Source organism: Dryobates pubescens, chromosome 2 (assembly GCF_014839835.1).
Source record: "Dryobates pubescens isolate bDryPub1 chromosome 2, bDryPub1.pri, whole genome shotgun sequence".
NCBI classification, from domain to species: Eukaryota; Metazoa; Chordata; class Aves; order Piciformes; family Picidae; genus Dryobates; species Dryobates pubescens.
The window spans coordinates 26,494,545-26,517,434 of NC_071613.1; the positions used below are offsets into that span (position 1 = coordinate 26,494,545).

General features: G+C 44.1%; 2 protein-coding genes across 5 annotated transcripts; one reads left to right on the plus strand and one right to left on the minus strand.

Annotated features, from left to right (window-relative positions):
- Window positions 1-1,676: 1,676 nt before the first annotated feature.
- On the plus strand, window positions 1,677-11,807 carry BZW1 (basic leucine zipper and W2 domains 1). 3 transcript variants are annotated; one of them, XM_054172592.1, is made up of 12 exons: window positions 1,677-1,873; window positions 2,409-2,482; window positions 4,425-4,601; window positions 7,419-7,513; window positions 7,766-7,831; window positions 8,093-8,228; window positions 8,812-8,921; window positions 9,041-9,211; window positions 9,546-9,692; window positions 10,015-10,153; window positions 10,924-11,046; window positions 11,306-11,804. In XM_054172592.1, exons 2-12 carry the CDS (start codon window positions 2,419-2,421, stop codon window positions 11,335-11,337), a joined length of 1,260 nt encoding a protein of 419 aa, XP_054028567.1. In that variant the 5' UTR covers window positions 1,677-1,873; window positions 2,409-2,418; the 3' UTR covers window positions 11,338-11,804. The 3 variants fall into 3 exon arrangements, with proteins under 3 accessions (XP_054028567.1, XP_009894792.1, XP_054028588.1); XM_009896490.2 differs by lacking the exon at window positions 1,677-1,873 and having other exon boundaries at window positions 2,413-2,482; window positions 11,306-11,805; XM_054172613.1 differs by lacking the exons at window positions 1,677-1,873; window positions 2,409-2,482 and having other exon boundaries at window positions 4,524-4,601; window positions 7,419-7,424; window positions 11,306-11,807.
- An 830-nt stretch (window positions 11,808-12,637) lies between these two features.
- CLK1 (CDC like kinase 1) lies at window positions 12,638-22,832 on the minus strand. 2 transcript variants are annotated; one of them, XM_054172630.1, is made up of 13 exons: window positions 22,758-22,832; window positions 17,874-18,028; window positions 17,487-17,682; window positions 16,328-16,418; window positions 15,850-15,916; window positions 14,844-14,960; window positions 14,552-14,718; window positions 14,380-14,474; window positions 14,168-14,297; window positions 13,944-14,026; window positions 13,321-13,400; window positions 13,027-13,117; window positions 12,638-12,930 (listed from the first exon to the last, which is right to left on the minus strand). In XM_054172630.1, the coding sequence occupies exons 2-13, from the start codon at window positions 18,026-18,028 to the stop codon at window positions 12,721-12,723; spliced, it is 1,482 nt and encodes a 493-aa protein (XP_054028605.1). In that variant the 5' UTR covers window positions 22,758-22,832; the 3' UTR covers window positions 12,638-12,720. The 2 variants fall into 2 exon arrangements, with proteins under 2 accessions (XP_054028605.1, XP_054028611.1); XM_054172636.1 differs by lacking the exon at window positions 22,758-22,832 and adding an exon at window positions 19,126-19,180.
- Between the last annotated feature and the right edge of the window lie 58 nt (window positions 22,833-22,890).

Below are 22,890 nucleotides of genomic sequence, written 5' to 3' on the forward strand. Positions count from 1 at the left end.
CCATCCTGATGTTATTTGGTGTGTGCTGCGGTTACCTGTCTTCATCTTTGGGTCCCCCAGTCCATGATGTTTTTTGTTTACCACATCCCAGAGCTCTCACTTGTGCTCTTATCTCTATAGCAATGCATTTCTGTCCTCTCTTTTCTGTATGCCCAGGGCCCTCCCTTCAGCTTTTGGCAAGTGCTGGGATACCCCTGTTGCCCCACAGTTTCAACTGTCCCTGAGAGGGCTGCCAGCCATAGCCTTTCCTTCTCTGTTCCCAAGGGGCTCCATCTGCAAGGCCAACCAGTGAGGCTGATGGTAACAGCCCCTCAGTGTAATGGGGCTATGTGACCAGGGGTGTCTGCAGTCTGTGGCAGGGAGGGCAGGAGCTTGGCTAGCCACAGGAAGGTGAGGGTCAGAAACAGTATTCAGTGCTGACACCTTCCCTAGGGGAGCAGTTGCTGGATGTTTTAAATGTTTGAGCTGGGGCTCTGGCAAGCATGAATACTGTGAAGGTTAGTGGCTAAAGCAGAGATACGAGCCACAGGTTTGTTTGGGCTGTGAAATGGTTGCCAAAGGAAGGTGAAAGGCAGTAACAGCATTCAGCGCTGACACCTTCCATGGGCAAGTATTTGCCAGGTGTTTCCAGTTTTGCAGCTGGGCCTCGAGCACAAACAGAGCATGTTTTGAAGTGGCTGAATCGCTAATTTAGGAGTCTACGTTTGCTGGGGCTGTGAAATAGCTACCAGGGGACGGAGAGCCAGCAACAGCAGTCAGTGCTGCCACCTTCCCTGGAAGTTTTTCGTTTCAGTGCTAAACCTCGTGTGATAGCAAATCCAGCATGTTGCAATGTTAGTGGTTTCCTGGCTCAAGCATAGCTGGGAAGCCCCACATTTATTTGAACTCTGAAATGGCTTGCAAGTAAAGGTGAGGGCTAGCAACAGCATTCAGCAGTGGCACCTTCCCTGAAGGAGCAGCCATTGGAGGTGTTCAGTTTTGGAGCTGAAGCTCAGACACGCATGAATGAAGCACATTGTGAAGGTTAGTGCCGAAAGCCAAGGTGGGAGCCCGTGGGTTTATTCGGGCTCTGAAATGGCTTCCAAGGGAACGTGAGTAGCAGCAACACTCAGTGCTGGCTCCTTCCACCAGGTCCAGTCAGTGGACAGATTAACTTTTGCAGCTGGGCCTCTGGTGAGCACACAGAGTGCAGGACCACCTTAGGCTGGTGGAGAATTTCTAAGCCTGGGAAAATTCTTGCCTTGCACCAGGCTTGGGCCTTTCTGTGCTGTAAGCAGCCCACGCGACTCCCTGCCAAAACCCGACGCAAAGCAGAACTCGGGCCTACCCCCAGAACTTCTTGCCCAGCTCTGTTTTCCGTGGACAGTTCCGGGCAGCGGTCCCTGCTGCGCCCGGGCTGGACACTACTGGCAGGGACAAGAGGAAGGGCCGGGCCGGGCCGTACTGGGCTCTCCGCAGCCCGGGAGGCACGCGGCGGGGCCGCCAGGGGACGCCTCGCTCTCTCGATGGATTGACCCACGCGCAGCGCCGCGCGGGGGGGGGGCGGGCTGCTGCTGAGTGTGACGGTAAAATCGGCAGGGTGTGGGGAGGCGGGCGCGACCACTGTGCGGAAGGAGGGAGGGAGGGAGGGAGAGAGAGAGAATGCCGTTAGGTGGCGGTGGGCCCGCGGCGCACCCCGGGTAAGCCCGGCCCCCTTCCCTCCATCTCTCTGGCGGAGCGGGATGGTCCGTCCCGGGCGGGGCGAGGCACGGCCCTCCCCTCTTCCTCTCGTGCTGGTTCCGTTTGGGGAGCTTTCGCCGCTGTCGTTCTTCGCTACTGCCTGCGCACGTCTGCGCTTCGGCCGCTTGGGCATTTTCTCTCTGCCTTAAAGTCGGTAAGGAGTCAGGCCTGGCGGGTGGGCGGGCGTCGTGCCCCGCCGCGGGGATGCGGAGGGTAGCGTGGCCGCGTGGGGCTGCTAGGCCGTAACAGCCGCGCCGCACTCGGGAGGAGGGGTTCGCTCTCCGCCTTCCCCTGTATCGGCAGCGGAGCGTGGTGGCAACAAAGCCGCCGCTTCCGCGCCGTGCGATGGGGGTATGGGGTGCCGCGTAGGCTCCAGTTCCGCGTAGGCCCCGCCAACGCCCTGCTTCTGGCTGAGGAGCCTCGATGCCTGCCGGGTAGCCGCGGCTGGGGCCGGCGCCTCCCTGCTAGTGGCCTTAGGCCCTGGGGGAAATGGAGGTTGCGGAAGGGAGAAGGGGAGGAGGAGCAACGCCGTTGCAGCGCAGGGCGGGCTGGGAACAGCCGCCGAGAGCGGGAGGCCGGGCGGGGAGCGGGCGGGGCACGGCACGCAGGACGGCCAACAAGCCCCCGGGTCGGCAATGCGGGCAGGCTCCGTCGTCAGCGCCCTGAGGTGTGTGCCTCCTTCCTTGCAGGGTGTCTTTTATGAATAATCAAAAGCCGCAGAAGCCGACGCTATCAGGGCAGCGTTTTAAAACGAGGAAAAGAGGTAAGCTGTTCCCAGTGCGCATACCTCTGGTGCCTGCTATCTGTGCTGTGTGTGCAGCCCCCAGTAAAACGTCGGGTGCTTCAATAAACGAACTAACCCTTTTATGCTCTTGCCATAAATCTTTGAAATGAGAGCATGGTAAATACCAGGTCTTGAGGCGAACTCGGGGTGCTGGAATGTTCTCTGCACTGATAAAAAACATTTGTCAGTAGAATTGTAGCTGAATTTATGGTGATAACCTGAAGAGATGGTCGTTCTAGAACAGTTGTATTGAGGGTATTTAGCCTGAAAACAAAAGTAAGAAGTACCCCTGACCTACAGGGGAACTACAGCACAAGCTTGTGGCAGATTAATGCATATATTTAAGGTGTATCTTACCTAGTAGGAGTTTTGTTGTTAGCCCCTAGATAAAAAATGACATTGTCTTGTTAATGCTATGAGATTTAAATAAATAAATCCCACATTCCCTGCCCAAACAATGAAAAGTACCCAAAGCACGGGATCTGCAAGTGCCTGTGTGTATGTGCACAGCTCGCTCCCCTAAGAAGAGTTGATAAGAGGTTTGATCAGAAATTTAATATTTTTGTAAATATTAAATATAGGAAATATAGGTAAAAAATAAATATAGGAAGTAGCAACAGCTCTTGGAATTTTTGTTTAATACTGTTTAACCAATATACTAGCAGTGTTCCATCTCAAACCAGTAGCATTGAGGATGCTGTAGCCAACGAACTAGCAATTAAGCTGTACAGAAGTACATGTTGACTTACAGAACCAGTTTTATTGTTAAAGTAAAGCACCCTGAGAGAATTAGTGTCCAGCAGATGATCTGGTATTTCTAGACTTCCACCCAGCTGTTAATAACATGTTGATACTTGCATTAAATGCAGGGACACTCATATGCCCCGTGCAGAAGGGTTGCTAACACATGCTAACAAAACTGGCTAAGGTGTTGTAAACAGCATCCAAAGTAAGATTTGCAGCTGACTTCTGTGTCTTTGGAAGCTTTTCATCATATTTTGCATAACGTAAGAAGTTGAGATAGAAAAGTTCCTCAACTTTCTACTCATTTAAGGCTTTCTGTTAGTTACTTGGGTGGATTTGTTGCCTGTGAGCTATGCCCTACCCTATAGTGACCATAAGGCTGTGATCAGCTGATACATCTCGAGTGAAGAAGTGTGTGTTCTGCTTTAGCAACAAGAAAGGGTGCTAAATGTATATGCAATTACAGTCCATTATTTAACATTTAATGCTAAGAAGTTAGCTCAATTTTTTACATTTTCCCCAGGCTCCTGAGGCAAAGCAATTGCTTCAGACTCGTTTATCTCCATGTTTAGAGGAAAGGATGGTCTTTGTAGCCAAAAAAGCAACTACTCTCAGTTGGCTCTAACATGATAATGATATGCAGCTTTTCACTTGTTATATTTAATCCAAAACAGTAAGGACAAAAGGCTGAAATAGAGCATAAGTAATGGTGCCAAATGTACAAAATTGTAGGGACACATATTGAGAATTACTTTCCAGAATAGATCTAAGCCCTTTTGGAGGGAAAGAGTGATTTGATATGTGAACAGGGGTATAAGAATCAAGCTGAGAAGTCAGATAAGCTTTATTATAGCCAACTAATGATCTTTGGAAACAATTGTTCTCAGTGAAAGTACAGTAAGAATTCAATTAGAGGTAACTAAGTTTTAGCTTTCAATAGCCTTTCCCCTGGCTTTGACTGAATAGGGGAGTGAAAACAGTAAGAGAGTTACGTTGGTCATTGAAAATAATTTTAGGCTACGCTTACAGTGTCACTGTTGGTGCTAATTCATACCAGCTGTAAGGGTTGTCAGTGCAGGTTTGGTTTTTGTGGCTTGTTTTTCAGTAAGATTTAAATGACAACTTTAAAATCCAGACAGATACGTGGCAACTTTACTTCAACACTTTGTCTTTACAGATGAAAAAGAGAGGTTTGACCCTACTCAGTTCCAGGACTGTATTATTCAAGGTTTAACTGAAACTGGCACTGACTTGGAGGCAGTAGCAAAGTTTCTTGATGCTTCTGGTGCAAAACTTGACTATCGCCGCTATGCAGAAACTCTCTTTGACATCCTGGTGGCTGGTGGAATGCTGGGTAAGTCTCTTTGGTGGGGCTGCTGTCAGCCTCTATTCACTTGACTTTACGAAAGCTCACTGTTTTTTCTTGCAGTGTAAACATTCTGCTAAAGAGCCCATTGACTGTGTAGAACAGGGTAGAAGTTATCTGTGGTAAACTGTCTGACAATCTTAATGACCAACTGAGCAATCAGATTACTGTAGAAGTACTCTGTATCCCATGCTGCAGTTTTGCATGAGTTTGCATTCTTCAAAGTGTAGACTGTATGAACTTAGCTTAAAGGAAAACACATGGGATTGTTATTGTTTTTCAGCACCAGTGAATCTTGACCCTAGTCAAGTTCATATTTGCTGTTGTGAGATGAATAAATTCTTGCTTCAGGTCTGTGGCCAGAAGGCCAACAGTGTTGCTCTGAAATACTCTGACATAATCCTGTGCTTTGTGCACCCTGCCCTGTTACTTTGCAGTATAATACTGTTTACAGAAGAAACTGATGTGCTTAGTCTTGGAAATGCTATTGCATTATTTGTTGTTGACAGTAGTGAGGTTGTGGGCTCTAAGGGATGTTGAGGAGTGAAAAGTGAGAGGGTGATGTAGTCAGCAGTATATGCAGGAAACTGAGGCAGTGCAATATAATGATGAAAAGCCTTGTAAACTCACGTGCATGCTGTGCATGCAGAGCGAAGAGTGGAAGAGATGCTCATCAACCAGTAAGAAGTAGATGAAGCTAAATGAGGTTGGAAAGTAGTTAAAGAAAAGTACTTCAGGGTTTAGACTTCACATTCCCTACTTGACTAAATACCATTTAGTGAGAGATAGCAGGGACCCTTTATGTTATTCTGCCTAGACTGGAAAAGATTTGTCTCAGATTTTAGCATTTGTTAGGCAGTAGTTGGGGAGGAGAACTTAAATGAGAAATTTGTTGGTTGCAGAAGATTTTTCTGTAATGTAACAGAAATAGAATTCAAATGACCTAAATGCATAGTGGGAGGAGAGGAATTACCTGATTTGGTGCCACAGTCAGACTGTGGATGGCAGTTCTGCAGTAGGGGTGGCTGGTTTGGGAGGAGGGATCTCTTGGATGTTGAGGAGGTCTTCACACTGATACTGTAGTAATGTCAGGTGACTTAAGCAAACAAATGCTGAAAGGCAAGGCTTTCCAAATGTTTAACTTCATGTAGCTACTGATCTTAAAGCCTGGGAGTCTTGGTGGATAACAAGTTATCCATGGGACAGCAATGTGCCCTGGTGGCCAAGGCCAATGGGATCCTGGGGTGTATTAAGAGTGTGTCTGGCAGATCAAGGGAGATTCTCCTCCCTCTACTCTGCCCTGGTGAGACTTCATCTTGAGTACTGAGTTCAGTTTTGGGCTCCCTAGTTTAAGAGGGACAGGGATCTGCTGGACAAGGGTCCAGCAGAGGGCAATGAGGATGATTAGGGGACTGAAGCACATGCCTTGTGAGAAGCTAAGGCACCTGGAGCTTTTTAGTCTGGAGAAGAGGGGATTTAATAAGTGTTTATAAATATCTGAGGGCTGGGTGTCAGGAGGGAGGGGACAGGCTCTTCTCACTTGCTCCCTGTGATAGGATAAGGAGCAATGGATGTAAGCTGCAACACATGGAGGAACTTCTTTTCCAGTGGTCTGTGACCCGTACAGTACGGGCTGCCTAGAGAGGCTGTGGAGTCTCCTGTGGAGACTTTCAAGGCACATCTGGATGCATTCCTCTGTGACCTGAGCTAGATTGTATGGTCCTGCTCTGGCAGGGGAGTTGGACTCGATGATCTCTTTGAGTCCTTTCTAACCCCTGAAATCCTCTGATCCTGTATTAGAAAAGTGTGTAGACTGAAGTTACTGTGGTGTTCCTTTTGTTAGTATTGCAAGGGCTGTTAGCAGAACAAGTGAAACTTATCTGTCACATGGAGCACGGATACTTGAAGTTATTAATGTGCAACTTGTTGTAATGTGTGGGCTTGCATTGAAGAGTCTTTAACCAGTGCATACTGTTAGGTGATGTTCCTTCCAGGAGGAAGCCTGAGAGGGAAGAGAAAACTGCGTTGCTGCATTAATGCTCGTAACGGTAGTCTTTCATTCCCTTTCTGTAACAAGTAGCTAAGTAGACAAGCTTTGATGCCTAGTCAGACAAGGCCAAAATGAAAACTAGCACCCTGTTGCTTTACCACCTTATTATAATTATTAATGCTTATCACCATCTCTAAGTCATGCTTCTGACTAATGAATAACAAAAAGACTTCCCCGTGTATCTGTGATGGCATAGAAATTGGTGCTGAGGTATTCTGGCACTGGAGTTGGTGACTTCAGGTCACCCTTAGTGAAGCAACCTGGCTACCAGTCAAATGCCTGTATTAAAATGAGGAATGGTGAAGAAGCATCTTCTCATTAGCAGCTAGAAAGCTGAAGTACCTTTCAAAATAGAAGTTTCCAGGTCATCTCTGGGGCACTGAATTTTGAACGTGCATCCCTGTATGTTTCATTCCTGTTGTGGCTTACTCTGCTATTTCAAAGACACTTACAAAGTAGCACTGTTGCAGCAGACACTGAAGAGACACTTGGTAAGTTTAAGCAAGTTCAGTGACTTCCTGTAAAGCAGGTGGTGCTCATGGCCATGTTGACTTACACTTATGTAAACAGTGTGTGTTGTCAACCCACTTAGCAGTAAGGGGTCAGAGTATTTGAGTGTTCCTATCTATGCTGCTGATTTTTAAGTTTCCACTATGGTGGTGGAGCAGATGGAAATGTATTGAAGTTATTGGTGTGAAGACTACTCAGTACACTCACTGAGGAGTAATGCCACTAATGCTGAAACCCTTCTTTAGCCCCAGGTGGTACCCTGGCAGATGACATGACGCGCACAAACGTCTGTGTGTTTGCAGCACAGGAAGACCTAGAAACCATGCAGGCATTTGCTCAGGTTAGTTCTGAAATGAGTGCAATTCAACTTGAACTGTTTAGTAGTCAAGAAATGTTTGTGTAGCTGAAAGTTTAAGTAAAAAAAAAAAAGCATGCCTATAAGAAGCTTACTAAAAAAGATAAAGTAACATTGTTTGAAGCTAAAAGTGATTTAAAGAGTTTGGTTGAACTTAATTGAACTTGGTTTTTATTGTTTTCAATTCTAATTGTAGTCCAGAGCAAAAAAAAAAAATAACACACTGTATCTTTTTAGGTTTTTAACAAGCTCATCAGGCGTTACAAGTACCTGGAGAAAGGCTTTGAAGATGAAGTCAAAAAGGTACGGAGTAGGTCCTTATCAGCACACAAACCTTCAAAATTGGCTAGTAAATCACTGAGCAGAAGAGCTGTATCATACTATGTATTATGAAAATCACACTGAGTTCTTGCTAGCTAGCTGTGACTAGTGGAGAGAAGACTGTAGGTGAACTAGTATTTCTCATTGAATAGCTTAATTGAAACAAAAGTATCTAGCATGGAGGCAGCGGCTAAACTTCAGTGAGAGACGGTAGCTTTATGCAGACCTTTGTATTTATTGCAGCTGCTCCTGTTCTTGAAAGGGTTCTCAGAGTCTGAGAGGAACAAACTGGCCATGTTGACGGGTATCCTGCTAGCCAATGGGACACTTAATGCATCTATTCTCAACAGTCTTTACAATGAGAACTTGGTTAAAGAAGGTAAGTGCTGACCAGTTCCTCTTTTAGGAGCGTATTGTGGGGACCAGAACCATGACAAGTAGATAGAAATTGTAATGATTGTACATCCTTGCCACTTAGCAGCTTCATCTGGTGCTAGATTTAACACAGGATTTGCAGAGGTAAATGCCTTGCCTTGCAACTTGGAAATTTTGCTAAGACTTTAGAAAAGTAGTGTTCTTGGCCAATTTGTGTGCAGGACTGCCCTGCATGACACTGGGGGCTGCTATCATTACTGTTGCCCAGAAAGGCAGTACTGTATTTTGGAGAGGAACCTTTGGAGGTGCAGAAGGTGTATCATGTGTTTAGACTACTTCCTAGACTGTAGCAAGGAGAGTTGAATTTAGCATAGGGAAGCCTTCATGATTCTGAGTAGTAGGAAAAGTCCAACATGCTGCAGGCTGCATTACCTGCAGGCATGGAGGTACTCCAGACTTTGCTAGGGCTGCCTCTGAGCATAGCTACTTTGATCAGGGCAGGGTTCTGACAGACCTGGTGCTCTGTACTCTCAGGCCTTACAATTCCCTTTGTTTTGAATGCCATTAATGTTAATCCTATTGCACAGGTGTCTCTGCAGCTTTTGCAGTCAAGCTGTTCAAGTCATGGATAAATGAGAAAGATATTAACGCAGTGGCTGTCAGTCTTCGTAAAGTAAACATGGATAACAGGCTGATGGTGAGTACCACTGAAATGACTGATATACTGCTTGGGCCAGCTTAGTGAACAGCATTTACCAGCAAAGTACTCAACATACATTTCTGTTGTGAACAAGTTGTTCTAAACGTTGTTTTCAGGAACTCTTCCCAGCCAATAAACAAAGTGTTGAACACTTCTCCAAGTACTTCACTGAAGCAGGACTGAAAGAACTTTCTGAGTATGTTCGGAACCAGCAAAGCATAGGAGCTCGCAAAGAGCTGCAGAAAGAACTTCAGGAGCAGATGTCACGGGGAGATCCATTCAAGGATGTGAGTATTTGTCTGTAGACCAGGTAGAGAGGCCGTTTTTGTTTGTTTTCTCCCCTTACCCTTCCTTGAAATAGCGCTTCTGTAGGAGTTTCACTCAAATTGTCTGAAATGGTCTGCAATACTTATCTGAAGAAGATACATTATTAATTAAATACTTAAATACCTAGTTCTCACTAAGAATTAAAATTAGGACCAGAGTGTTCTGTTATTAGTTTTGTAGTCTTTGACATCCTGAATCCTGCTGTATGATCAAGGGTGGTGTTAGTGGTTCTGAAGGCTTCTGGGTTACTGTGTGACATATGGCCTGTGCTGACTCTTCTGTTCTAACTGGCAGATAATCTTGTATGTGAAGGAGGAGATGAAGAAAAACAACATCTCAGAACAGACTGTGGTAGCCATAATCTGGTCAAGTGTAATGAGCACAGTGGAATGGAACAAAAAGGAGGAGCTGGTAGCAGAGCAAGCCATTAAGCATTTGAAGGTATTTGTAACTTAATTATGGACTTTTGCACCTGTTGGCTTGGGCTTCCCTCTGTCTGCAGTTTCTTTTTTAAATGAGTGAAAACCTACAACCCCTCTACTGCAGAGATGGCATTAGATGGGGGGTGTTCCCCTTTTCAGTGTGGTATTATAGTCTAGATCGAGACAAAAGCAGTGTGTTCTCCGCAGCAGCACTCTGGGTTGAAGTGGGAGTTGCGAATGTGTAAGCAGTGGTTGGTGGAAACTCTGAAACCAGTCGTCACAGTTACACTGCGTCTTGTCAGGCAATAAATGTGCTTGTGTGTGCCAACTTCTTGTTACAGCAATACAGCCCTCTACTCGCTGCCTTTACTACCCAAGGTCAGTCAGAGCTGACTCTTCTGCTGAAGATTCAGGAGTATTGCTATGACAACATTCACTTCATGAAGGCCTTCCAGAAAATAGTGGTGCTCTTCTATAAAGGTAACTTACTTGGCATGGCATTTTGGGGATTTGTTTCCTGTTCAGTTCAGGGGTTTTTGTGTGTGTGTGTTTTTCCCAAAGCCTGCATCTGCAGAATGTTTCAGTCCTGATAAGGCCTTTAGGGAAGATCAGTGCTACAACACTGCACTTTGAGCTGAAGAATTTCTAGTTTGCAAAGGTGAATGCAGCTGTCTTAGGTACATGGGGAAGTACTCCTCTGAACAAGGATTTTTAAGGGTTTGATAGATCAAAGCTAAGCTGAGGTATTATGGTTCTTTGGCCCTTTCAGGTTAGGGAGGGATGTGTGCTAATGTATTCTTCTTGGTCCCCTGATGAGGATTGAGATCACAAAGGTGTTCTAGGGTGCCCTACACTGTGAAATGGGTTAAAAGGTGTTACTGAAAACCATGCTGTGCATGTGCAGAAATACCACAGGAATAAACAGACACTGTTTTTAAACTGTAGATGATACTGTACTTGTAAAATTTTAGCTAAACATTAAATGCTTCCTGTGGTGTGCTTGGGGTGTTAGTCAACACCTAGGAACAGATGCAAATTCTCCGAAGCTTGGGTAGCTTTGAAATAGTGGAAGTGAAAGTGCAGCTCCTAGGTGTGGTGCTCCAGAAGTCCCCAGCAGCCAGTCTGAAATGGATGGTTATGAGTTTTAAAATAGGAGGCATGTCTGCACAGGTGTGACCTGCCATACCCAGGGAATAACATGCTGTGATGCTAGGAAACTTGTGTTAATTCTGCTCTTGCACACCTTACAGCTGAAGTTCTGAGTGAGGAACCAATCCTGAAGTGGTACAAAGATGCACACCTTGCAAAAGGAAAGAGCGTTTTTCTGGAGCAAATGAAAAAGTTCGTTGAATGGCTCAAGAATGCTGAAGAAGGTAACCAGCAGCTTAGCTCACAATTTGAGCTGGTTTGTTTTGGGGAACCTTAGTGCAATGCTGCTTTGTTTTGGGGGGGTTGGGTGTGTGTGTTAATGGCTCCTTTGTGACTAGAGGAGCGTGTAGTGACTAGGAAAGTTGAAGTGCTGTGGATGCAGTAGCAGCTGTTATACAGGATGTGGGGCAGCAGCTGAACGTGGGGATGGGGGAAGGGAAGGGTGCCTGCTGGTAGCCTGCTAATGCGGTCTCTCTGTTCCAGAGTCAGAGTCTGAAGCTGAAGAGGGTGACTGACCTGTGAAACTCTGTCCTCAGTAAAGCAAACAGCTGTAGATAAGTGTCTGGTCTCACGTGTCCTCATTCTTACACCCTACCTCCCTGTATCAGGCATGATACAAGGGCTCTCCTGGCAATTTATTTTAACTGTTTCCTATAGGCAATGAAATACCAGATTTAGTTTTTAAAACTGTTTCAAGTAGCTTACAGGAGCTGTTATAATTTGACTCTAACATGCATTTGTCCTTTCAGTTATGTTCTACCTCCTGTATTTTCTACTGTAATAATGTTAATTTAAGGCCTTCACAATGAAATCCATTTCAGCCTTTGGGGTTTTTATCTATACTTGAGTAGACATCATAGAGCGAATGAGGTTGAATGGCAGTCCTGTTTGCAAATCAAACTGTAAAAAGCCCTTTAAGAAGCCACGGCTTGTGTGTTAACTCAGCATGACACCTGTAACTTGACACCTGTACTTACCCCCTGCTCCCAAGTAATGCCATTCATAGCTGGTTGCTCATCTCCCCATGGACTTTGTCATAGCTTTACTATGCTTCCAGCATAAAGCAATCCTCCATTCCAACTGCTGGTGAGGTAGCTGTCCCACTCCTGGCAGCTGTGTCCTCTGGGAGAGAAGCTGTTCTGGTGGCAGCAAATAGGAGCCAGGAGGGAGGGGCAGAGTGGCATCTCTGAGCCTGCCGTGATGGCCTGTGTTCTGAACGGCCTGTCAGGCTGCCTTACAGCTTGACATCAGTTCTGGCATGTCTTGCACTTGTTCTCTCATGGAAGTACAAACACACAGCCACCCAACAGCTTCCCAATGCTGCTAGCAGGGGGGCAACTTGCTTGTGCAGCTCTGTAAATACATGACTACTGCAAGGTAAAGCAGACCAAACTAACCCTCCTCATGAAGCTGAGAGATTATTTTGTGCTGGCAGTTAACATGTTAAAACCAAACAGCTTATCTGCTCCCTGAAACTGGTTCTTAATGGAAATTCTCAGGACAGCTCCTAATTCAAGAAAAAAAATGGTAAAAGAGTGAAGTGTATGCTGCTATAAGCTAATGAGGAACATTAACATACACTGGTAAGCAGAGTGCACCTCTGAAATCAAAAATGGTGACCACAATGCCGTCTGTTCAATACTCCAGTGAGCTTCCTTACTTTGTAACTTTTTTAAAAGAAAAACAAATAAAGGCCATCCTTCCACTTCCTGCGAAGGGCTGTCTCTCCTCTTACTCCATCAGGAAGCATCAAGTGCACCCATCCCCACATTTCCACTGAGGAGACAAGCAGGTTCATCAGTATCTTTTTCTTAAAAGTTTAATGCCAGCAGCTAGATCAATATCCAAAACATTGTGATACAAAATAAGGCATTTACAAAACTGTACACAATAAATACTTAGCATCTTTTATGTTTCTTTGGTGGACTGATGTCTGTACCAGCCTGCTCAGCTACAGGTGATGCCCTTTTTTCTTCTTTCAAGGGGAAGAAAAAAGGATGTTTCAGTGCTTCTTCAAGAGTAATGCGCTTGGCTGGGTCATACTCCAACATCTTTTCAATGAGGTCAAAGAGGTTCTCATGGTCAGAATCATGGCAGGTCATGAATTCCTTCATGAAAACAACATTTTTAATTTTTTTGTTTTTTTAAATCTTAAAATTTCACTTAAAGCTCCTCTGCCCAAGAGCAATTCCCTGCCATCTTACCTTCAGTGGCTTGCAGCGCCTTGAGACATATCTACCAGCAGAACTGTGTTCATCCCAATCCAGCTGGTCATGATAGAAGTATCTGTGTTTCCTTCAACAGACCACAGTTTATTAGTCAGTCTGCTTTGTCCCTTCACTACAACAATCAGCATGTTTATTCACAACACTAGAACAGAGCTGGCTGACCAGCTTGTTCAATAGAGCAAAAGGCTGTCTTAAAAACTGGCTATTAGACCAAACCTGAAAGTGTATCATGTAAAGTGTAGCAGTCCAGGTATGGAAAAACGCAATTACCTGGTTTTCTTTATCATGTGATTTGGCAAAGGCCCCAGTATCCGCTCCATCATTGCCAAGTGTTCTTTGCTGTCATGGGTCTGGAAGGAAAGCAAGGTAAGACATTTTCTTTCATTATTACAGGAAGTCACCAAGAACCACGCAAACCATAATTCACTTTTAACTCTACCCTGCGACAAGATTCAATTTCAGATGAAGGGGAAGAAGAGAACGTCATCTGTTTCCTGAAATAAGTTACAATCTACTGGAGTCTTTCTCCCTTGACCCTGCCTGGTTTTAGTTTTACTTTGTTCATAAAATTCAAATCTTAGGTCATCTGGATGGTATTGCTAATTCAGGTAGTTGAGCAGTTCAGCTGATGGTTATGATGCTACACCTGTGACTAGAGTGGCTTGTGAATTACAAACATGAACACAGCGCTTCCCCATATCAAGCTGTTGCCAAAATGTTTTGTGATAACTGTTAGAAATGTTCTGAGAAAGTTCCTTTATGCCTGCATTTTCTCTCTACCTTGGCCTTACAGAGAAATGCAGCTTAATTTCTCACACCGTTCCCCATAGTCTCCACCTCCTTGCAAGGAGCACTACCCTTGCTGCAACACTGTGAAATCCATAATTACCTACCGGAAATATAGTGAATCCAAGGTAGTATTCTATAAGAATGCATCCTATGCTCCAAACATCACATGGCTGTGACCATCCCAATGCTGTGGGAAGATTCAGAAAGTCCATGTTTACACCAGACTCTGAACAGTTTAACCACTCCAGCAAGATACACAACACTTCTGGAGCACACACTAGCATACAAGAAATGCTACACAAAAGATCAGCCTAAGACTTCCACTGACCTAGAATAACTTCAGGAGCTCTGTAATGTCTTGTAGACACCAAAGTGCTATGATACTCATTGTCATACGTTGCACTCCCGAAGTCGACGATTTTGATGTCTGCGTTTTTCAGTGTGCGTTCATCGCATTTCTGAAATGAGAGGCAGTGGGACACAAGTCACCAACTCAACTCAGATAATGGCCAGGGGTGGGGGAAGAGGGCATCAGCTTACCAGTTTGGGGTTATACTCTTCTACATAGTCAGACTTCACAAATAAAATGTTTTCTGGTTTCAGATCGGTATGTGTCAACTTATTCAAATGCAAAACTGCAAGACAGCAAACACAGTTAGCAAACTGTGAAGAACTTTCTAACAAATAAAGCAAAACAGAAATGTTAACTTACAGTTCACAGACTTGCAGATCTGATAAGCCATGTGTCTAATGTGGTTCAGCCTAAATGGCAGAAAGCCATTCTCTTTAATAAAGTCATAGGTGCTGAGTCCCAGTAGCTCAAAAACGATGCAGACATGTCCATGGTACTCAAACCATTCTAACATCTTGACACAGCGACTGCAAAAGCAGAAAAATACATGACTTGCAACAGGAAGTTGTGCCACGCCAAGACATTCATCATACATTACAGAAAGCAATGCCACAGCACTCAAAGCTAAAAAGAACAGCCTTTGCACACTTACTATGTGCTGCTGGGATCCGATGCATTTAAATGCTCCAGGACTTGTATTTCTGCATGAGCCGCCTCAGAGTAACGATCAACATTTTTCACTATTTTTACTGCCACGTGCCTGTCCTCCCTGCAGACAGGTTTGCAGTGATTAGAACAGCAGGCAGTTTTAACTAACAATATTCAGCAATTGCTGCTTCTAACAATGCCAGCCTTGTCAGGAAAGATGTCATTTGCTGGTTTTTTTTAAGTACCTACAATATAACCAAGATTCATCTATACGCAAACAAAACTAAAATTTTTAATCTTTAAATGTGGAAAACATCCTCAACACCTTATATATTGGTATTATTCTTAAAGGTAAAAAACCCTGTTTACCGCCCCATTGCATTTATGTATGCTGGGCTAATACTGCAGAAACCTCCACACTGCACAGCCTCATGTGACAGTCAAAACTGACAAGCTGACTTCAGTCATTAAGTCACTACCTGAGGTGGCACGTCTTCTACAGTGATCAGTATGGCAATCTGGTTTCACACTGTTTCACACACAGCAAAACTGCCATCAACAAAACAGGTTCTTGATGTATACAATACACTTGCTGCTAGAACCCAAGTGGCATTGAATCATCACAGATGGTATGTCAAGGTAAACGCAGAGACCTTGGTCATTATACAGGTCTGGGATGCTACAGGCCCCAAGGACTGCAGGGTCGCGGGGGAGGAATAGAGGACAATATACTGACACTTCATTGTCTAGGCCCACCAGGCTCCCTCATCAGCCCCTGACCTGCAGTGTACCTGCAGAAGACACACCCATTGCCTCATCCACCAGTCCTGTAAAACCCTCCTTTTCAACATGATGTACTAACATGAATTTATATCTGCAAACTGAGGCAGCCTTATAGAAATACAGAGAGCGGCATTTGAGGGAGTGAAGATTAAACCTGATACAATAGGAAAGCACAAACCACACTGTGATGACATCAGTAAGAAAAATTCCGTGTATTTAAGACTTACGCTTTGTGATCAATGCATTCCACTACTTTTCCAAAAGCACCTTCACCCAGATTAGCAACAATCTCATCTATAAAGAAAGGAACTCTGTCACAGATGTTGTAAATCATTCAGCTATTAAAAAAATGATGCAAACAAAAATAAAAGACTAAGTACTATGACAAGCTATTCTAGAATGTGCTGCTTTAAACAAAGTATCTACAGCTTGAGAGATATTGCTGGACAACTCTCATCAAGGCACATTTACAGGGATCTCATTCTATCAGGTTCATTAACTTCATTTATTGTACTTGGAGAAAAAAAAATAAGAAAAAATAAACCAAAACATGTTTAAGTTCTACAGAAAAAACAACAACTATCCCCACCCCCAAACAAAAACAGTCAAGACAGAAAGAAAAGACTTCCAGAGCCCCCTCACATCTTATGCTAAAACAACTTATTCTATCTGAAAAGTTAATAGATTTGGAAAAATATTCTATACATCTTGCACTTAGTACGTCTCCACTCTGACAGACCAGGTGACCCTCCTCATCATCCTCTACACTCCTGGATCTTTTCCTTCGATGACTCTTCTGGAACGGCACCAAGATCGTCCAGCCCATCAATAAACCCGAGTGAATTCAGGGCAGAATACGAAATTCATTCAGCATGGAGATATTCAGGCATTCAGATACACGCCAGGCCACAAACAGTTGGCAGGAGCAATTTCAAATTCAGTCCCCGGAAATTCACAGGGCACATAGTTTATGTTACAGGAGAAAAACATGGCAAGGAACAGATTTTCAGATGAGATACTCAAAGTGGCAAGGCAACAAAAAATTACAATACAATTGTTTTCCTTTCCAAAGACTGGTTCACTGAATTTTACTTTAGAATTTCAGTGTCTGAGTTATTCTTTTTAAAGCAAAAGGATTTCATAATTATCTCATATATATTTAAAAAAACAGTCTTGTGGCCAAACTAAAAAACCCATCTTAAATAACCAAGATTACATCACTGGTCTGAATGTTTGGCAACAGGGTTTTTTTGTTTCATAAACAGCAAATACACTTATTTTAGGCTGAAGATCATAGAATTACAAATCCTATCTTCAGCTTATGAGTTAAATATACAACAAAGTTCAGAAAAACTGCCCTGCTAGCAGGCCGATATCATACATATCTAAGTATTTCCAGTGACACTTAAAACATCTTACTAAATACTTTCTTTAAAAAGTAAAAATCTTATAGTATCTCCTTGCTATATTGGTCAAAAGCAAGCTTAAAAAAGCTTGTGCTTGGATTTTCAAATAGGGCTGAAATAAATACTTGTCATAATAATTTTGAAGGCATGAGAAGAGATGCCTGTATTTCAAGTACTCCAATTGATGGTTATTAGCCATTAATCTGCTCAAATATATCCAATGAGCAAAGAGCAAGACTATGTTCTGTGGTATCACAAGCCATACTTACAAACGGCACATTTTCACTGAAAGAAATAAAATCCTAGCAAAACTAATAAATAAATCTACCAACATAAGCTAAAGGAATAAACTACTATTAACAGAAGTCCCCAGATCCCCATACTTCAATCACTACTGCCCAGGTGAGAATTTTATCTTCTTAAAATAAAAAAATCCTCAATTAAATTGGTCACACCACCTGTGAATGACGATGATGACAGGTAGTGTGGTATGTCTTGTATTTCCTTTTGTAACTACTCGTCCCACTATGACCCGATGATTTGCTACTGTGATGCCCAGTATCACATCCTTGATTGTACTCATTTCGGTATTCTTCAACATAGCGTCGCTCATGATGGGTTCTTTCATTAACAGATTTGGTTTCTGAACGGCTACTACAAACAAAGGACCAAATAAACTTAATTAAAATAATTCTAGCAGACCTATCAAGGCAGCTTTTTGTTTGAAGCTGTTAAGACATCTCTCTCGAAATATCTTCAACTCAAAAATGACACAGTATCAGATGACCTGATGAGAAACCTTGAAACATATGCTTGTTGGTATCACAAGTCCACAAGTTATTTACCTGTCAGGAAGTTTATAAAGATCGTTTTTGCAGTGCTTGTTCTCCTGTGCACCACTTGATGATCTCTTTCTTTTATCAGCACTGTCATACCTTCTGTGCTCCAGACTTTCTCTTTTATCCCAGTCAAGATAATTAGTTCGCCTGGGATGCCGCATCTGTAACAAAGGTATTTTGCTCTTTGAGTTATGTCCCACTGACAAAGAAAGAATTTCCAAAGCCATTAATTACCAAATTAATTAAAATGAAGATTGCATTTTTCGTTAACTATCCAATTTTCATTTTTAACCTGCACTTTCAGGTTATTTTTTGAATGCAGCGTTGTTTCGAATTAACCGGGTTTTTAGCGAGAGGAACATAACCAATAACCTACTTCTTATACAAAAAAACAATTAAAGTAAGTAGTGTGGCTCTGATACTGACCACATACCACAGATGTTCTTTCAGCAAGGCTGCTCAGGGACCCAGCAGTGCATACGCCAGGAGACAGGCTTCCGCGTACTTAAAAATGCCATACAAACACTGCTCAGCGTCCCCTGCACACTTCAAGACACTTGTCAGACACTTACACTACGCTTGTCTCTACAGATTCCCAGAAAATTCCTAATGCTAAATCAAAGCGCCAATAAAACTCGGGCCACCTCCTAGTTATTCAGCTCCAAGAGCAGAAGGCAAGTATCTCACTACCCACGTTTTATTTCACTTTCCAACCCTAAGCAGGTTCCGGCTCAGAAGCTGCGGCCTGGGCCTCACGGCACCGCACCTGACGCGAACTCTTCCCTTCCTGACGGGGCGCGGACGGAGCGGCTCGCCACGCCCCTGGGTCGGGCCCGCCCCTGCTCCGAGTGCCAGTGGGGCCGCGTCCCAGCAAGATCCCGTTCCGCTGAGAGCAAACCCCTGCTCCGTTCTCCACCCCGAGGTGGGACACGGGAAGCGGGTCCGGCCGTCCCCGCTAAGGCGGCCGGAGCCATTTTCTCTCCTTACGGAGCCACGCGCTGGCAGAGAAGATGGCGGCCGCGTGGAGGCGGGGCACGCGGCCGCTCCCGCCATCCGACCCGCCGGCCCCGGCGGGTATGGAATGAGCCGAGCCATTGTCCGCCCTCCCGGCGGCCCAAGGCGACCTTCAACTGCCGCACCACAGCGGCGGCCTTCCCTCCGCCCCGCTTTCCCGCGATGGCAGCCTGGCCAAGAGCCTAAAACTCTGCGGCGGCTCTGCACCGCCGCCGGGCACACAGCGCGTTCCCATCGCACCCACCTCCGTGGCACGATGGTGTTCTCGCCGCGGACTGCCGCTGTCTCCCGCTACGCCTGAGCTTCACGCAGCAACAGCCGGTCGCCCACTCGCACTCCGCTACAAAATGGCGCTGCCAAGAACTTTCTGGAGTGCGGCGGCGCGGCGGCCGTGGCGTCAGGAGGCGGGGCCGGGTCAGGGCCGCTCCGCGACACTCCGCTCCCCTCAGTCTGCGAGACGTGCCCCTGTTTGTGCCGTGCAGGAAGGGGTCGGGGGCTCCGCCGAGTCGGCCGTTTAAGTCGGTCTGCCCTTCCGAGAGACTTAAAGATTCTGGCCACCTTCCTCCAGGTACTGCCGGCGGCAGGCCTCAGTGGGGGATGGGCGCTGCGCGAGACACCGCCGTCCCACAGCGCCCAAGAGCCATACCGTCCCTTCACGTCTCTGCCCGTTAGCAAAGCCCAGTTCCGCTAGCTGTACTGATAGAGGTGCATTTCACCCTGTTACAACGTTTTACGGCGCCCCGTATGCCTCATCAGGAATTCAGTTTAAAAGTATTTTTACACGAGTAAAACGCAGCTATAGAAAAGCTTCAACCATTTTCCTGCCAAGACAAGGAACGTGATATTCGGGGAGGAGAAAAAGACAAACATTCTAACCCCTGTTTAGGAATAACTGCCTGATGAGTGGTGGGGTTTTTTTGATTCACCAAAATCGCTAAATTTTTTCCCCCTGTATTTCTGTACTTCCCTAGAAAGATTATTAGAGGCTCTTAAAGCACGTACCCAGTCAGCTATAAATCAGAAGTTTAAAGCACCATGTATTACTAACAAACTGAAGATATTTTTAATGCCAATGGTTTACAGTATTTCTGAATCCTTGAATACCATTTTAATGTCTTGTAGTGTCTTTTACTAACTTCTAATCATGGTTTTTTTTGAGTCTGAACAGAATGTAAAATACCCACTGTAAAACAAATGAAAAACAGCTCTTCAAGTACGATCAGACTACCATACCCAAAGAATGGAGAAAAATAACCAACCAAAACTAACACAACACTAAAAAACCTCAAATTGTTGTTTCCTCTGCTGCTCACTACCACTGCACAAAGGGCAGTTTAAGTCATGGGCACCCCCCTCCTGCTGCCCCATGCCTTACTGCAGGTCCTCAGACACCACTTCTCTCAGAAGGAGCTTTCACATCTGTCACTGATTTTTAAAAGGTCACCTCAGCATCACCAAAGCATGCATGTTCAGGGGTAAACTTCTAGACAACATACTGAAAAATGAAGAAAGAGACTTCTAGTTGGGATGTCCTTGACCCTTGGAACATCCTGGACAAGCATGTAAAAAGTGCTACTACATAAGTCAGCTTTTGGCTTGAAAATAGTGTCCTAGCCTAAACTAGCCTCATTATAAAATGACATCTCCTAGCTGGAAGACCCCTGGCCAAAATACACCACTCAGCCTATAAGCATACTCAGTGAATTTAAGAGAAGCTGTACCCTTAATGCAAAGGAACCAAGAGACTAGCTAATGGATAACTAGTAGGTGTTGACATGAGGTGTAGCAAATACATTCAACTGGTGTGCCAGCTGTGGGGCAATATGCCTTAGCACGCAAACTTGTGCAATTTTGTAGTAAACTAACGCTGGCTTTCTAAACTGTCATTTGCTTTGGAGAGTTTTCTTGGTTACAATTTTCAGTAACATCAGCAGAGCTAATCAAACATTACACCTGAAATGTAGCTCTCCAAAACCCACAATAAGCAAACATCTCACATGCAATATGATTTATGTAAGAAAAGAGCCATCTTAGACTAAAGCAGTCTGGAAACACTCTGTACACACATCAAGTTCCCTAAAACAGAAACTTTGTCCCAGAGAGAGGGTACTGTGTAACTCTGCTCATTAACACCTCAGTAACCTCTACCTGGTGTACCTTTGCCTTTCGTTTGCACGTAAGTCCTCTTTAGGAGGCAAAGTCTCAAAATAGGAAATGCTAGACTGAATCAGACTGTAAGTCAAATGTACCTTGACCTCCCAAGCATTACAAGGTGTTATCTGTAAAAATACACTTTGCTAAGTGTTAGGACTAAGTCCACAGGGGATCTCTCACCTCTACACTAGAGTGAGAAAGTGAACTTCTGTGGAGAAAAATCTATTTTTTTTCCCATTTTATGAAAACAAACTGCTACAAAAATGCATTTTTAAAAATTGACAACAAGGAAGGGTAGAACATTTTGCTTATCCCTATATGTGGCAGTTTTAGGCTATGCCTTTAAAATTAAGCTGCAGGTTTCGAGCAGAAAAGTAGAATATAAATAATTCACTATTGGGTGTAAAAAGGAAAACAAAAGATTATTCTAAACGAATTTCATTGGAGAGAATGGTATAAAGCAAATGTTCTATAAACATCTTACACATTTTACTTTCATTCACATTCCTTCTTTTCTTCTCCGGTCTGACTGTTCTGCTGGGAAGGTAACGCTTCTGGCTGACCTGGAGATAAGACTAACACTGCTTCTCTCTCAGCTTCTCTCTCGGTACAGGGGGGTCTGGGAGGTGCAGTGGAGCAGCTCCCCTGGTCATTTTGAGCAGTGGGGGTTTCCGTGCTATTTTCTGATTGTAAATACCTGTATAATATTGTAAATACTGTATATTTAGTACATATTCATTGCATTCCATTGTAGAGTGCAGTTTTTGCTTTGTAAATACAGCTTTCATTTGCTTCCAACTGAGTTGGTCATGCTTAGTTAATGTGAACTTTAATCCACCACACAATATGCCGAAAGTGGAGCGTTGCTCTTTTGTGTACAAATCACTTTTCCCCTGTTTAAGTCAGTTTATCTTATACATACTATACTAAGTGACTTGAATGTATGTTTAGCTTGTATATATACATATACACTCATGTATATATATATATGCACACGTACACATGCATTTTGTATTTCCTCTTCACCAGTCAATATTCAGATATCTCTATACTTACCTGCAGACTTTCATATTTGAGTCCAATACTTGGTCTCAAATAAGACCAAACAATAGCACTCTCTTATTCCATCAACATCATCTTGGCTACAGTATCTTTTTTATCTTGGGTGTATCAGGATTCTTGATTAGAAATACGACCACAGTCGTCTTGTCACTCCTCTTTGTTTACCCATTATTTGTGCCATAAAGTGATGAAAACCACCTTACAGTAAATCCATGGTTACCCAGTTTCCATCAACAGCTATGTAAAGACATACCAAAAGCATTGCGCCAAAGGCAGAAGCGATTGTTTCCAATGCAAATTTTGGGAAGGCTGAAGAGGCTCCCACTCCAACACAGCAGTACAAGAGCAAGCACTCCTCTTTGGACAGAAAGGTTTCATCTATATGTGACATTGCTTTCATCTAGGGGAAATAACTGCAAATCTTACTCAGTCTTCTAAAAACTAGTCAAGTAAGGATGGTCAGCATTTATATGAGAAGGTTTCAGAAAACCAGTAAGAAGAAATTGTGGCAAAGGACACTGTTTCAAGGCAGTATCCCTAGGAGACATAAGGCAGAAAAAGATTTGCAAACCCAAAATATTTTTTTAAAGTATTTTCTTATTTTACAAGTATAAAAAAAAAAAATTCAAAAGTCCTGGCAGACAGTGTGGAAAAACTGACCTCTAAAGCACAAGGCTCCTCTGTGACAACTCCCAATGTCACAGCTCCTGAAAATCCCGCAGCAAAGGTATGCAGCAAAATCCTGAGCAAAAGTATGATCCAGCTCAAATAATCCTTTTCAATGACACTTTAA